The sequence below is a fragment of the Pseudophryne corroboree genome, chromosome 5 (assembly GCF_028390025.1).
Source record: "Pseudophryne corroboree isolate aPseCor3 chromosome 5, aPseCor3.hap2, whole genome shotgun sequence".
Classification (NCBI taxonomy): domain Eukaryota; kingdom Metazoa; phylum Chordata; class Amphibia; order Anura; family Myobatrachidae; genus Pseudophryne; species Pseudophryne corroboree.
The window spans coordinates 114701510-114718914 of NC_086448.1; the positions used below are offsets into that span (position 1 = coordinate 114701510).

General features: G+C 48.0%; 1 protein-coding gene across 5 annotated transcripts in view; it reads left to right on the forward strand.

Annotated features, from left to right (window-relative positions):
• The window catches only part of ARMC3 (armadillo repeat containing 3), a 287743-nt gene that overhangs the window by 90315 nt on the left and 180023 nt on the right, over window positions 1-17405 (forward strand). For 4 of the 5 annotated variants that reach the window (XM_063921586.1, XM_063921589.1, XM_063921588.1 and 1 more), the window contains 3 exons: window positions 935-1003; window positions 8176-8351; window positions 9519-9713. In XM_063921586.1, the coding sequence (XP_063777656.1) occupies window positions 935-1003; window positions 8176-8351; window positions 9519-9713 (440 nt within the window). Of the gene's footprint in view, window positions 1-934; window positions 1004-8175; window positions 8352-9129; window positions 9340-9518; window positions 9714-17405 lie in introns of those variants that run through there. The other variant, XM_063921590.1, reaches the window with a different exon arrangement.

Genomic DNA, 17405 nt, shown 5'->3' on the forward strand with positions numbered 1-17405 from the left:
CACTCCAGACAGCTCCCCCATATGTCTCTCCTGCCAACACCCTCCTGTGTCACTCCAGACAGCACCCTCCCGTGTCACTCCAGTCAGCTCCCCCATTGTGTCTCTCCTGCCAGGATCCTCCTGTATCACTCCAGCCAGCTCCCCCTTGTGTCACTCCAGCCCACCCTCATATGTCACTACAGCCCAGTATCTGGCACCCTCAGTTTTCAGTCACTGTAGTGCTGCTGTGTCTCTGGCTGGAGTGCACCAGTTTCTGGATCTGTTGTGGTCAGGTGACTTTGAGTGTTGGGAGCCACATTTGAATAAAGAAAAAGCCGCATGCGGCTCAAGAGCCACGGGTTGGCAGCGGCTGATGTAAGGGAAAGACCAGTTGGTCAATCTTGGCTACTCTTCTCCTGGCCATTCACACTGATCATAATGCATGTTTGGCCAAAGACGACCATGATAGTTGCCTTCTATGTGTGTGGCCCAATTAGACATTAGCCAGTGTAGGACTGGCTTTGAAGTCTATTACTGGTTTCATCTCAAAATTGACAAAGGTTTTTTCCAGAGCCTAGAGCACAAAAATATTCTTAGCCATTGGTTGTGATGTGACAAATGAGCAGATGCTACGCAAGGGTTGTATGTAGGCGGCGACTATCTTTTCGCAGCAGTGCAAAAATCGCCTGCTAGCGATCAGGTCTGAATTAGGCCCCATATGTGGTTCTTTTGGATATACTGGAAGGTGCTCAATATACTGATTACAACAGTGTCATCATGCAAAAAAATATATATTTGGCATATGTGCATAACACAGCAACCTCCGTAAAGTGAAATGTTATATTATGAAAATTATTATAGTAGCAGCAATCTTGATAAAACATAAAACTAAAGCTAACATCATACATTATGTTAAGAATTATTTCCCACCTTTGACTCTTCCTATTTTTCACAGATGATGTTAGGAAACTGATACAGAAGCTGGATATTCTACCTTCACTAATTGCTCGGCTCGCCCCAGAAGGTAGAACCTGCAAAATGTTTGTTGACAAAGCCAACCATCTGTTCAAAAAATCTCACAGTAATTAATAGCTACTTATAGGATTACATAAACTGTTGGTGCAATATGTATAGGTGTGGTGTTCCATGTACCACTGAAAAGGAGCCTTAATGTTGGAAAACAGGACTTGCATGTAAGCTATTTGTAAATTCTAATGGTTAACATAGCTGTATTGAACATTTAAATTATTTATATTGAACAAAAAGTCCCAATAACAGAAATATTACATTGTTAAGGAAACGTCACTTTTTGTAGAGCTAATAGAGTTATAGGAACACCATATCCTGATTTTATGCTAATGGTTCCCTTAGGGATCCGTTCAAGATATCGGATCCATTCAGGATACTGGCATCGGGGGTCCGGAAGTTGAAATACAGACTCCTGAATCTCGACACTACTTGGAATGCTGACGCCGTTATTATCGCAGATGAGGGATTTGGTTGTTTACTATGGCTGTGGTTTGGGCATACCTCTCAACAGGACCCTCTCCAGGAGGGACACAATGCTCTGCTCATGGACTTCCCTCTTACTGTATGATTACCATCACCTGTGGTGAAACACCTTTCTTATCCATTAACCTGTTCAACACAGGTGATGGCAATCATACATTAAGAGGGAAGTCCAGGAGCAGAGCATTGTGTCCCTCCTGGAGAGGGTCACATTGGGAGCTATGGTTTGGGGACAAGGCCTGGGTGGATCAGGGATGTGGACCATACTTGCCTACCTGACCCTCTCCATGAGGGAGAAAATGCTCTGTTCCTGGACTTTCCTGGTAATGTATGATTGCCATCACCTGTGGTGAAACACCTTTCTTATCAATTAACTAGTTTACCACAGGTGATGGCAATCATACATTACCAGGAAAGTCTAGGAACAGAGCATTTTCTCCCTCATGGAGAGGGTCAGGTAGGCAAGTATGCTCCAGATCAGAGTTTGGGGCTCTGCATATACAGAGATCCATCCGTGCGTTCACAGTTTCAAAGTGCATCCTACACACATCGGAGTCGTAAGACATATTTATGAAAATACCACCTGTATAAAATGTCACATTGCAATGCACGGTATTATAATCCAAGGAGCCAATATTAGTCTAATTCAGAGTCCAAGTACAATGCATACTTGACTACCTGACCCTCTCCATGAGGGAGACAATGCTCTTCTCCTGGACTTTCCAGGTAATGTATGATTGCCATCCCCTGTGGTGAAACACCTTTCTTATCAATTAACTAGCTCACCACAGGGGATGGCAATCATACATTACCAGGAATGTCTAGGAACAGAGCATTTTCTCTGACGTCCTAGTGGATGCTGGGAACTCCGTATGGACCATGGGGAATAGACGGGCTCCGCAGGAGACTGGGCACTCTAAAGAAAAGATTAGGTACTATCTGGTGTACACTGGCTCCTCCCTCTATGCCCCTCCTCCAGACCTCAGTTAGAATCTGTGCCCGGCCAGAGCTGGGTGCTCCTAGTGGGCTCTCCTGAGCTTACTAGTAAAGAAAGTATTTATTAGGTTTTTTATTTTCAGTGAGCTTCTGCTGGCAACAGACTCACTGCTACGTGCGACTAAGGGGAGAGAAGCAAACCTACCTGCTTGCAGCTAGCTTGTGCTTCTTAGGCTACTGGACACCATTAGCTCCAGAGGGTTCGAACACAGGCACCTGTCCTCGATCGTCCGTTCCCGGAGCCGCGCCGCCGTCCCCCTCGCAGAGCCAGAAGAACAGAAGCTTGAAGACGACGAAATCGGCGGCAGAAGACTCCTGTCTACATTTAAGGTAGCACACAGCACCGCAGCTGTGCGCCATTGCTCCCAGCACACTTACACACTCCGGTCACTGTAGGGTGTAGGGTGCAGGGCGCTGGGGAGGGGGGGGGGGGCGCCCTGGGCAGCAATTGAAGTACCTTTTGGCAATAAAAATACATATATACAGTCTGGCACTGTATATATGTAAAAACCCCCGCCATTTTTTCACACTGAAAGCGGGACAGAAGCCCGCCGCTGAGGGGGCAGGGCCTTCTTCCTCAGCACACCAGCGCCATTTTCTATTCACAGCTCCGCTGGAAAGAAGCTCCCCAGGCTCTCCCCTGCAGTATCCAGATACACAAAGGGTGAAAAGAGGGGGGGGGGGGGGGGGCACATAAATTTAGGCGCAAATTTGTATATACAGCAGCTACTGGGTAAACACTGAGTTGTAGTGTAATCCCTGGGTTATATAGCGCTGGGGTGTGTGCTGGCATACTCTCTCTCTGTCTCTCCAAAGGGCCTTGTGGGGGAACTGTCTTCAAATAGAGCATCCCCTGTGTGTGTGGTGTGTCGGTACGCGTGTGTCGACATGTCTGAGGTAAAAGGCTCCCCTAAGGAGGAGGAGAGAGCAAATATGTGTGTGAGAGGGTGTCTCCGTCGACAACGCCGACACCTGTTTGGATATGTGTAAGTGCTGAGGTGAATTTATTGCACAAAAGATTAGAGAACAGACAGGAAATCTACCCATGTCTGTCCCTATGTCGCAGAGACCTTCAGAGTCTCACAATGATCACTATCCAAAATAATACACACTGATATTGACACAGAGTTTGACTCCAGTGTCGACTACGATAATGCAAAGTTACAGCCAAAATGGCTGAAAAGTATTCAATATATGATTATTGTAATAAAAGATGATTTGCATATCACTGATGATTCATTTGTCCCTGACACAAGGGTACACATGTTTAAGGGGAAGAAAGCTGAGGTAAATTTCCCTCCTCTCATGAGGAAAAAGGGCGGGAATCTCCAGACAAGAAACTGCAGCTTCCCACATGGAATTCTCAGACAGTATCCTTTCCCCACTAGGGCCAGGATGTGATGGGAATCTTCCCCTAGGGTGTCACGTTTGTCCAGACGGTAGCACTAGCTGTTCTCAGGGATCCTGCAGATAGCGTGCACAGTCTAGTACACTACTCAGACCGGCGATTGTGTCGGCATGGGTTTATAGCGCTGTGGCAGCGTGGACAGGTACCTTATCAGCAGAGATTGAGACCCTAGTATGCATATAGATATATATCTATATATGTATATATATAGATATATACATATTGAAGATGCTGTCTTAAGATAGATATATATATATATATAAAACATGCCCAAAGAGACATGAGTATACTGGGTCCTGGAGTCAAAGCTATGTCGATTTCTGCTTGACGTGTCCTGTAGAATATGCACTGGACAGGTGATGCCGACTTAAGAGGCATATGGAAGGCTGAGGATTGTGTGGAGAACGGTTCTCGGACCTGGTCTCCGCAGCTTTAGCTGGTAAATTCTAATATTTTGCCTTATATTCCTGCACAGCCTAGGAAAGCACGACATTATCAAATGCAGCCTTTCGAATAAAGAAATAAGAAAGTCCGAGGTGCGTCCTTTCTTGCCAGAGGCGGCGGCAGAGGAAAGAAGCTGCACAACACAGCTAGTTCCCAGGAACAGAAGTCCTCCCCGGCCTCTACAAAATCCACCGCATGTCGCTGGGGCTCCACAGGCGGAGCTAGGCCCGGTGGGGGCACGCCTTCGTAAGTTCAGCCACAAGTGGGTTCACTCCCTGTTAGATCCCTGGGCGATCGATATTGTGTCTCAGGGATATAAGCTGGATTTTGAGAAGATGCCCCCTCACCGACGGCCTTGCCGGCTTCCCCCCACGAGAGGGAAACAGTGTTAACTGCAATTCACAAATTGTATCTTCAACAGGCGGTGGTCAAGGTTCCCCTCCTTCAACAAGGAGGGGGTTATTATTCGACCATGTTGTAGTCCCGTAACCTGTGGGACCCATATTGAATTTAAAATCCCTGAACATATACCTGAAAAGGTTCAAGTTCACGTTGAAATCGCTAAGAGCGGTTATTGCAAGTCTGAAAGGTGACTCGGAACAAAAAGGATGCATACCTTCAGGTCCCCATTTATCCACCTCATCAGGCGTACCTCAGAATTACGGTACGGGATTGTCATTACCAATTTCAGAGGTTGCCGTTTGGTCTCTCCACGGCCTTGAGAATGTTCACCAAGGTAATGGCGGAAATGATGGTGCTCCTGCGGAAGCAAGGTGTCACTATTATCACGTACTTGGACGATCTCCTCATAAAAGCGAGATCAAGAGAGCAGTTGCTGAACAGCGTATCACTTTCTCTGGAAGTGTAACGGCAACACGGCTGGATTCTATATATTCCAAAGTCGCAGTGGGTTCTTACAGCTCATCTGCTTCTCCTAGGCATGATCCTAGACACAGACCAGAAAAGGGTTATCTCCCGATAGAGAGAGCTAAGGAGCTCGTGACACTGGTCAGGAATCTATTAAAACCAAAACAGGGGTCAGTGCATCACTGCACTCGAGTCCTGGGAAGGAGGGTGGCCTCATACAAGGCCATTCCCTTCGGCAGGTTCCATACAAGGTCCTTCCAATGGGACTTACTGGACAAATGGTCCGGATCACATCTTCAGATGCATCGGTTAATCACCCTATCCCCCAGGGCCAGGGTGTCTCTTCTGTGGTGGCTGCAGAGTGCTCATCTTCTCGAGGGCCGCAGGTTCGGCATACAGGACTGGGTCCTGGTGACCACGGACGCAAGCCTCCGCGGATGGGGGGCAGTCACTCAGGGAAGAAACTTCCAAGGGCTGTGGTCAAGTCAGGAGACTTGTCTGCACATAAATATACTGGAACTAAGGGCCATATACAACGCCCTGAGTCAAGCGGAGCCCCTGCTTCGAGACCAACCAGTGCTGATTCAGTCAGACAACATCACGGCGGTCGCCCATGTAAACCGCCAGGGCGGCACAAGAAGCAGGGTGGCAATGGCGGAAGCCACAAAGATTCTTCGTTGGGCGGAGAATCACGTGCAAGCACTGTCAGCAGTGTTCATTCCGGGAGTGGACAACTGGGAAGCAGATTTCCTCAGCAGACACGACCTCCACCCGGGAGAGTGGGGACTTCATCAAGAAGTCTTCACACAGATTGCAAATCGATGGGAACTGCCACAGGTGGACATGATGGCGTCCCGCCTCAACAAAAAGCTAAAAAGATATTGCGCCAGGTCAAGGGACCCTCAGGCGATAGCTGTGGACGCTCTAGTGACACCGTGGGTGTTCCAGTCGGTATATGTGTTTCCTCCTCTTCCTCTCATACCAAAGGTGCTGAGAATTGTAAGAAAAAGAGGAATGAGAACAATACTCATTGTTCCGGATTGGTACCCGGAACTGCAAGAAATGCGCACAGAGGACCCATGGCCTCTGCCTCTCAGACAGGACCTGCTGCAACAAGGGCCCTGTCTGTTCCAATGCTTACCGCGGCTGCGTTTGACGGCATGGCTGTTGAACGCTGGATCCTAGCGGTAAAAGGCATTCCGGATGAAGTTATTCCTACGCTGATAAAGGCTAGGAAGGACGTGACCACAAAGGATTATCACCGTATATGGCGAAAATATGTTGCTTGGTGTGAGGCCAGGACGGCCCCTACAGAGGAATTCCAGCTGGGTCGATTCCTGCACTTCCTACAGTCAGGAGTGTCTATGGGTCTAAAATTAGGGTCCATAAGGGTCCAGATTTCGGCCCTATCCATTTTCTTTCAAAAAGAACTGGCTTCACTGCCTGAGGTTCAGACGTTTGTTAAGGGAGTGCTGCATATTCAACCCCCTTTTGTGCCACCAGTGGCACCTTGGGATCTTAACGTTGTGTTGGATTTCCTGAAATCCCACTGGTTTGAGCCACTTAAGACCGTGGAACTAAAGTATCTCGCGTGGAAAGTGGTCATGCTGTTGGCCTTAGCATCGGCTAGGCATGTGTCAGAATTGGCGGCTTTGTCATGTAAAAGCCCCTATCTGATCTTCCATATGGACAGGGCAGAATTGCGGACTCGTCCCCAATTTCTCCCAAAGGTGGTATCATCGTTTCATTTGAACCAACCTATTGTGGTGCCTGCGGCTACTCGGGACTTGGAGGACTCCAAGTTGCTGGACGTAGTCAGGGCTTTGAAAATATATTTTTCTAGAACGGCTGGAGTCAGGAAGACTGACTCGCTGTTTATCCTGTATGCACCCAACAAGCTGGGTGCTCCTGCTTCAAAGCAAACTATTGCTCGCTGGATCTGTAGCACGATTCAGCTGGCTCATTCTGCGGCTGGATTGCCGCATCCAAAATCAGTAAAAGCCCATTCCACAAGGAAGGTGGGCTCTTCTTGGGCGGCTGCCCGAGGGGTCTCGGCTTTACAGCTTTGCCGAGCGGCTACTTGGTCGGGTTCACACACCTTTGCAAAGTTCTACAAGTTTGATACCCTGGCTGAGGAGGACCTCTTGTTTGCTCATTCGGTGCTGCAGAGTCATCCGCACTCTCCCGCCCGTTTGGGAGCTTTGGTATAATCCCCATGGTCCTTACGGAGTTCCCAGCATCCACTAGGACGTCAGAGAAAATAAGAATTTACTCACCGGTAATTCTATTTCTCGTAGTCCGTAGTGGATGCTGGGCGCCCGTCCCAATTGCGGACTTTCTGCAATACGTGTATATAGTTATTGCTTAAATAAAGGTTATTGTTATGAGCCATCCGTTGAGTGATGCTCAGTTATTGTTCATACTGTTAACTGGGTAAGGTTATCACAAGTTGTACGGTGTGATTGGTGTGGCTGGTATGAGTCTTACCCTGGATTCCAAAAATCCTTTCCTTGTAATGTCAGCTCTTCCGGGCACAGTTTCCCTAACTGAGGTCTGGAGGAGGGGCATAGAGGGAGGAGCCAGTGCACACCAGATAGTACCTAATCTTTTATTTGGAGTGCCCAGTCTCCTGCGGAGCCCGTCTATTCCCCATGGTCCTTACGGAGTTCCCAGCATCCACTACGGACTACGAGAAATAGAATTACCGGTGAGTAAATTCTTATTTTCTCCCTCATGGAGAGGGTCAGGTAGGCAAGTATGGTACAATGGCACCTGCAATGTGAGTTTGTGGGATTTACAGATACTGATTTACAGTATGGACGATGTGTTCATGCACAATCTCTATAAATGCCACTGATTTCAGAATGGATTACAGCACAATGAATAAACAAATGATTTAGCAAACTAAGGATAATTGTTTGACAGACTGCATATGATACACAAGATCCAGCGATGTGTGTGTTTTGTTGCAGAAGAAGTAGTCATCCATGAGTTTGCTACGCTCTGCCTGGCTCACATGGCTGTTGAGTACACAAGTAAAGCAAGAATATTTGAACTGAATGGGCTGGAGAATCTCATCCGCTTGTTAGGCAGCCCAGACCCCGATGTTAAGAAGAATTCTGTTGAGTGCATTTATTTGTTGGCACAGGTAAACATGTGTTGGTGTACCAATCAAACTGCTGCCTTATGGTACAGTATCCTATAGCAGTACAGTAATGTGGGCAAACAAACGCAGTACTCCTAGGGGCATATTTTATTATCTGGAATTGGTCCTGACAGATATAATTTTGTAACATAGCTTAATACAGTAATAACAGATTAAAGATTGCTGCCCCGGCATTTACCATTACACACATGCAGGGACAATGGCTCCGATTAAAGCCAGGCCCTGCAATATGTAGTAAGTAAAGCAATCACTAATGCAATCCAGTTACTTCTGGGTTTGGATAATGACTGCATTAGTGCACATGCACGGGCATCAGTATGTACCAGGGTTGGACTGGCCCACAATGCATACTTGCCTACCTGACCCTTTCCATGAGGGAGAAAATGCTCTGTTCCTGGACTTTCCTGGTAATGTATGATTGCCATCACCTGTGGTGAGCTAGGTAATTGATAAGAAAGGTGTTTCACCACAGGTGATGGCAATCATACATTACCAGGAAAGTCCAGGAACAGAGCATTTTCTCCCTCATGGAAAGGGTCAGGTAGGCAAGTATGCCACAATGAAGCTGGGGAAATCCCTGGTGGACCCCACAACTTGAGGGCCCCACCTCTGTGGTGGCTGGCCACGCCCCTTAAGCATGGGCCCCTACCACTGCCTTCCCCTGGTGGGCCCTTCATGTTAGCAAACCAAAAAAGTTAGCAATTGGGCAAAATCATGTTGTACTGTAGGTGGGGCAGATGTAACATGTGCAGAGAGAGTTATATTTGGGTGGGTTATATTGTTTCTGTTCATGGTAAATACTGTCTGCTTAATTTCTACACTGCAATTTAGATTTCAGTTTGAACACACCCCACCCAACTCTCTCTGCACATGTTACATCTGCCCCACCTGCAGTACAACATGGTTTTGCCCAATTGCTAACTTTTTTGGTTTGCTAACAAACCTAAATAAGGTCCCCAGTCTGATACTGGTATGTGCTCAATCATTTGAAATCTAATTTAACTTCAAGTGTAACCCATTTCTGGTAATTCAGCTTTATAGGTTTATGTGGAGCTATACAGTCATGTATCTTTTACTTTTGTGTTATTTCTCCAATATAAAAGACACCCCAAGGACACCACATATATTTTTATTATCCTTCCAATGCAGGACTTCCAAAGTCGCTGTGCAATCTGTGAGCACAATGCTGTCCCTGCTTTGTTGGAGCTGCTGACGTCAGATTATCCTCTCATTCAGCTGCTGTCTCTGAAAGCCCTGTGCAGTATCAGCTGCGAGGCAGAGTGCAGGTTAGCTCTAAAAGACAACCAAGCTCTGGATCACCTTATCAAAATCTTGGAAGCAAAGGTACGTTTTATACCACTCGCCTACAGCAGTACATGTAAAAGGCACTTGCAATTCAAGCTTTATTTTGAATATTCTACTGCAAAATAATAGTTTCCCACTGGGATATATGTTATACTTAATGATCACTGTGTTAATGATGAAGTGTAAATGTGACAATATATGATGAGGTGTAGAATGTGATTATGTATCACTGCACGTATATAGAAAAAGTGTAAATTGCACAGAAATTATAGTAGGGAGAAATATAGTTGCTCACATTCCCCAGACACTTGGGAACAAACCCAATACCGATATTTGAAACAAAATACTGCAATATTATAAATAGGAAAAATTGCAACCTGGAGGATTATACTACATCAGGCAAATATTACAGATGTCTAGATCCATTTTCTATGATACAAGAAAACACCTATTGTCCAAACATTGCTTGCATTCAAAACTGTACCGCAATGGTGGTAGCAATTTACTGAATGTACTGTAGGATAGAGAAGGAAAAAATGTGTGTATAATAGGATTTTAATACCTACCGGTAAATCCTTTTCTCGTAGAGGATGCTGGAGACACTTCAAGAACCATGGGGTATAGACGGGATCCGCAGGAGACATGGGCACTTTAAGACTTTGAAGGGGTGTGAACTGGCTCCTCCCTCTATGCCCCTCCTCCAGACTCCAGTTATAGAAACTGTGCCCAGGGAGACGGACATTTAGAGGAAAAGGATTTATTGTTAAACTAAGGTGAGATACATACCAGCTCACATCACAAACACGCCGTACAACATGGCAATTAACAGAACTCCAGTCAACGGCATGAACAATGTCAGTAACAGGCTGAATATAACAGAAACACAACCTGTGTGTAAACATAACTAATAACTGCAGATAGAGTCCGCATTGGGACGGGCGCCCAGCATCCTCTACGGACTAAGAGAAAAGGATTTACCGGTAGGTATTAAAATACTATTTTCTCATATGTCCTAGAGGATGCTGAGTCACTTCAAGAACCATGGGGTTTATACCAAAGCTCAAGAACGGGCGGGAGAGTGCGGATTACTCTGCAGCACCGATTGACCAAACAAGAGGTCCTCCTTAGCTAGGGTATCAAACTTGTAAAACTTTGCAAAAGTGTTTGAACCCGACCAAGTAGCTGCTCGGCAAAGCTGTAATGCCGAGACCCCCTGGGCAGCCGCACAGGATGAGCCCACCTTTCTGGTAGAATAGGCCTTCACCAATTTCGGTAACGGCAATCCAGCCATAGAATGAGCTTGCTGAATCGTATTACAGATCCAGTGTGCAATAGTCTGCTTGGAAGCAGGAGCCCCAATCTTGTTGGGATCATACAGGACAAACAGAGCCTCCGTTTTCCTAATCTGAGCCGTTCTGGCTACATACATTTTCAAAGCTCTGACCACATCTAGAGACTTCGATTCCACTAAGGCGTCAGTAGCCACTGGCACCACAATAATTTGGTTTACGTGAAACGATGACACCACTTTTGGCAGAAAAGCAGCCAATTCAGACATCCGCCTTGCAGAGGCCAAGGCCAACAGCATGATTACTTTCCAAGTGACGAATTTCAACTCTACCTTACGTAAAGGTTCAAACCAATGAGATTGCAGGAACTGCAACACCACGTTAAGATCCCATGGTGCCATCGGGGGTACAAAGGGAGGTTGGATGTGCAGCACACCTTTCACGAAAGTCTGAACTTCCGGAAGAGAGGCCAATTCTCTTTGAAAGAAAATTGATAAGGCTGAAATTTGTACTTTAATTGAGCCTAACTTTAGGCCCGCATCCACACCTGCTTGCAGAAAATGGAGAAAACGGCCCAGCTGAAATTCTTCCGTAGGAGCCTTCTTGGATTCACACCAAGACACATATTTTCTCCAAGTCCTGGTACACGCACGGCCCCTGCTGTAACTGATCCTCTCGTAGAGGAAGAGGCCAGGGATCTCCTATGAGCAATTCCTGAAGATCTGGATACCAGGCCCTCCTTGGCCAGTCTGGAACAATGAGGATTGCATGAACCCTTGTTCTTCTTATGATCTTTATCACTTTTGGAATGAGTGGGATCGGAGGGAACACATATATACCGACTGAAACACCCACGGTGTCACCAGTGCGTCCACCCAGGGCCGGTTCTTAGTCTTGTGGCGCCCCGGGCAAAATATGGGGGCGTGGCTTCGAATGGGGGCGTGGCCACGACGCTGAAAGAAAAAAATAAATTAAAAAAAGTATACTTACCATCCCCGTTCCTGATCCAGACCGCTGCAGACCCCCATCCGCCGGCGGCGCCGCTCTTCTCCTCTCTTCGATCTATGGGAGAGACGTTATTACGTCTCTCCCATAGAACAGCATAGACACTAGAGGTCAATTATGACCTCTAGTGTCTGTGCCACTGTGCTGTGCGGTGCGCGATGACGTCATCGCGCATCGCACAGCAAAGGTCCTCTACATGAAGGGAAACTAGACGTTTGCTGTGCGGTGCGCGATGATGTCATCGCGCACCACACAACTAAAGTCCTCTCAATGAAGGGAAACTAGACGCTACGCGTCTGGTTCCCTTCAAAGCGGGGGGGGGGCACAGCAGGGCACTGCGGGGGGCACAGTGGCGGATCTTGCCCTGGTGCGGCGCCCTCCGGAAGGCGGCGCCCCGGGCAAAAGTACCACTTGCCCGTGGCAAGAACCGCCACTGCGTCCACCGCTATTGCTTGAGGGTCCCTCGACCTGGAACAATATCTCGGAAGTTTCTTGTTGAGGCGAGACGCCATCATGCCTATTTGAGGAATTCCCCAACGACTTGTCACTTCTGCAAAGATCTCTTGATGCAGACCCCACTCTCCCGGATGGAGATCGTGTCTGCTGAGGAAGTCTGCTTCCCAGTTGTCCACACCCGGAATGAAGACCGCTGACAGAGCGCTTACATGCCTTTCTGCCCAGCGGAAAACTTTTGTGGTCTCTGCCATTGCCGCTCTGCTCTTTGTTTTGCCCTGGCGGTTTATGTACGCCACTGCTAAGTTGTCCGACTGAATCAAGACGGGCAGATCGTGAAGAAGATGTTCCGCTTGCAGGAGGCCGTTGTAAATGGCCCTTAATTACAGAATGTTTATGTGTTTATGTGTAGACATGCTTCCTGGCTTGACCATTTTCCCTGGAAATTTTCCCCCTGTGTGACTGCACCCCAGCCTTGGAGGCTCGCAACCGTGGTCACCAGGATCCAGTCCTGGATCCCGGACCTGCGTCCCTCTAGGAGGTGAGAGCTGTGCAGCCACCACAGGAGTGAGATTCTGGTCTTGGACGACAGGATTATCTGTCGGTGCATGCGCAGATGGGACCCGGACCACTTGTCCAACAGATCCCACTGAAACACTCTGGCATGGAATCTGCCAAATGGAATGGCCTTGTAGGCCGCCACCATCTTCCCCAGCAATCGAGTGCATTGATGGATCGACACTCTCGTTGGCTTCAGAATTTGTTTGACCAGACTCTGAATTTCCAGAGCCTTCTCCTCTGGAAGAAAAACTCTCTGTAATTCTGTGTCCAGAATCATTCCCAAAACCGACAGTCGTTTCGTCGGACTCAACTGTGACTTTGGCAAGTTCAGGAGCCAACCATGTTGTTGCAGAACTGTCAGGGAAATCGTAATGTTCTGCAGTAATCTGTCCCTGGATCTCGCCTTTATCAGCAGATCGTCCAAGTACGGGATAATTGTGACTCCATGCTTGCGCAGGAGAACCATAATTTCCGCCATAACTTTGGTGAAAATCCTCGGAGCCGTGGATAGACCAAACGGCAACGTCTGAAATTGGTAATGACAATCCTGAATCGCAAACCTCCGATAAACCTGATGCGGAGGATATATGGGGACGTGTAAGTAGGCATCCTTCATGTCGACCGACACCATAAAATCCCCTTCCTCCAGACTGGAGATCACTGCTCCGGAGAGATTCCACCTTGAATTTGAATTTTTTCAGATAGAAATTGAGGGATTTTAGGTTCAGAATTGGTCTGAACGAGCCGTCCGGCTTCGGGACCACGAAGAGGCTCGAATAAAAACCTTCTCCCTGTTGTGACGGGGGCACCTTGACAATGACTTGATTTTGACACAGCTTTTGTATCGCATCGCATACTACCTCCCTGTCCGGAAGAGAAACTGGTAAGGCTGATTTGAAAAATCGCAGAGGGGGAACGTCTTGAAACTCCAGTTTGTACCCTTGGGACACTATTTCTAACACCCAGACGAAGAGTTGGAGACGTGCCCCCACCGGTGCGGTCTCCCGCAGAGGAGTCCCAGCGTCATGCGGTGGATTTGGCAGAAGCCGGAGAGGACTCCTGGGAACCTGCCACAGCCGGTGACCTTTTTCCCTTTCCCCTTCCTCTAAAAGCAAGGAAGGAAGACCCTCATGCTTTTTTGTATTTATTGGGCCGAAAGGACTGCATCTGATAGTGGTGCATTTTCTTTTGTTGTGCAGGAACATTAGGTAAAAATAATGACTTACCCGCGGTAGCCGTAGATACCAGGTCAGCGAGGCCGTCACCAAACAAGACACACCTTTATACGGCAGAGACTCCATAGCCTTCTTAGAGTCAGCATCAGCATTCCATTGATGAATCCACAATGCTCTTCTGGCTGAGACTGCCATGGCATTGGCCCTTGATCCCAAAAGGCCAATGTCTCTCGCAGCTTCCATTAGGTAGGCTGCAGCGTCCCTGATATAACCCAGTGTCAAAAGAATGCTATCCCTATCCAGGGTATCTATCTCAGATGACAAGTTATCTGCCCACTTTTCAATAGCGCTACTCACCCACGCCGAAGCAACGGCAGGTCTGAGTAGCGTACCTGTAGTGACATAAATGGATTTCATTGTATTTTCCTGCTTACGATCCGCGTTTCTTTAGGGCTGCCGTGACAGGGGACGGAAGCGCCACCTTTTTGGATAGACGTGACAGAGCCTTGTCTACAGTGGGGGGTGACTCCCACTTTTCCCTATCCCCAGAGGGGAACGGATACGCCACCGGAATTCTCTTGGGAATCTGAAACTTCTTGTCAGGATTTTCCCAAACCTTTTCAAAAAGTGCGTTCAGTTCATGAGAGGGAGGAAACGTTACCTCAGGTTTCTTTTCTTTAAACATACAGACCCTAGTATCAGGAACAGCAGGATCCTCCGTGATATGTAACACGTCTTTTATCGCCACAATCATGTACTGAAGGCTCTTAGCCAGTTTAGGATTTAATCTAGCATCACTATAGTCGACACTGGAGTCAGATTCCGTGTCGGTATCTGTATCTGCTATCTGGGTAAATGAACGCTTTTGTGACCCCGAGGGGGTCTTGACCTGTGACAACACATCCTCCACGGATTTTTCCATGCCTGGTTCTGAGACTCAGACTTATCCAATCTTTTATTAATCTGAGCCACATTTGCATTCAAAGCACTCAAAACATTCACCCAATCAGGAGTCGGCGGTGCCGACATGGTCACTCCCACAGCCGTTTCTGTCCCTACTCCAGCCTCCTCCTGAGAAGAGCACTCAGCCTCAGACATGCCGACACACATGTACCGACACCCACAGACACACTGGGCATATAGGGGACAGACCCACAGTAAAGCCTGTCAGAGAAACACAGAGGGAGTTTGCCAGCTCACAACCCAGCGCTTATCCCGGTTCTGAAAACCCTTATACAAAGCCTCAGACCTGTTAGCGCTTTTATAAATACATATATAGCACCAAAATATCTGTGCCGCCCCCCTGCTTTGCACCCTGTTACTTGATACAGCAGTGTAGAGGAAGGACCAGCAGCAGCTCTGTGAAGAGAAAATGGTGCTGGTGAGAGCTGTGAGGGCTAAGCCACGCCCCCTTAATGGGGCGCTTCAGCCCCGCTATTTTTCAAAATATTTATACTGGCGGGGGTTCAGATTTAGCACTTAAAAACCACCTTGCCAGTCTTGTATGAGGGTTTTAATGCTGCCCAGGGCGCCCCCCCTCCCGCGACCTGCACCCTGTAGTGCCGCTGTGTGTGGGAGCATCGCGCGCAGCGCGGCCGCTGTGCGGTGCCTCAAAGCAGTCACTGAAGTCTTCTGATCTTCTACTCACCTGTCTTCTGACTTCTGGCTCTGCAAGGGGGGTGAGGGCGGGCTCTGGGAACGAGCATCTAGGCGAACCTAGCGATCAGACCCTCAGGAGCTAATGGTGTCCTGTAGCCAAAGAAGCAGAGCCTTGAAACTCACAGAAGTAGGTCTGCTATTCTCCCCTCAGTCCCACGAAGCAAGGAGACTGTTGCCAGCAGGTCTTCCTGAAAATAATAAACCTAACAAAAGTCTTTTTCAGAGAAACTCAGGAGAGCTCATCAGTGTGCATCCACAGATTCTAAACTGGAGTCTGGAGGAGGGGCATAGATGGAGGAGCCAGTTCACACCCCTTCAAAGTCTTAAAGTGCCCATGTCTCCTGCGGATCCCGTCTATACCCCATGGTTCTTGAAGTGTCCCCAGCATCCTCTAGGACGTATGAGAAATATATGAGGCAGGTTGACCCAAGCGGAGTTGAGAAGGGTGAGGCACCTGTACCCGCACTGATCATCAGTGACCAGCAGGAGACTGGCAGTAGGAGACCTTAACACACCACAGAAACAGAAGTGTCTGCAGCTGCTGCTGGTCTACTGGATCATGTAAGCAGAGCAAATTTATGGGGAAGCTGCATTCAACAGGCTGCAGGGTCAGAGCTAGACATTTTGGCGCCCTGTGCCAGAAAGAGAATTGGTGCTCACCTTCCCCCCTATATTTAAAACAGGGACAGTGCGCATCGAATGTGTGTGGCAAAAATATAGGGACATGGCTTCATGGGAAAGGGGCATGGTCACAATATAATACCAATTCATATTATGCCTCACAGTAGTCTCCATTATTCAAATTACGCCACACTGTAGTGCCACTTATATGCACTGCTCCAGGTAGAGTCCCTTTTACACATAACACATTACTCCAGGTAGAGTCCCTTTTACACATTGCTTCAGGTAGAGTCCCCTTTACATATTTCAGCAGGTAGAGCCCATATCACACATCCAGGTAAAGCCCCCTTTACATGTGTGTGTGTGTGTGTGTGTGTGTGTGTTTCTGTCTGTCTGTCTGTCATTATACTTACATTATGCTCCGAAGCACCAGCCAGGAGGGGCGGGCTGTAATGAAGGATGGGAATCTGCAGCACTGCCTGGCTACCTATGTCACAAATAGAGGGGCGCTGCAGCTACAGTACCATGCGGCAGACGGACACACATAGGGCCTAATTCAGCATGGGTTGTAGTTGTACGAAAAATTGCACAACTAAAACCCTTTACACTGATATGCGTGGGGACGCAGTTTAAGACCTTGCACATGCACGCACCTGCGTGCGCGCATGCACACAGGTGCTGAAATCGCTCAACAACGATTTCAGCAACATTGCGATTTATGCTGAATCACCCCCATAGTGTTGAGGCTGCTGCCAGCGGTTCTGCGCAAAAAGTGCATTTTTCGCTGTGTGTCAGGCACCGATGGCACAGGGGTAGTTTGGCACCATGCAGGGTTTTGCAGAGGAGGGGGGCACAGTGGCTGGGAGAGAACACGGGGGTGGGGTTTACACAATAACTGGGTGACACAGTGACTGGTACAGAACACAGAGGGGGTGTGACAGATGATGAGGGGGTAACACAGTGACAGA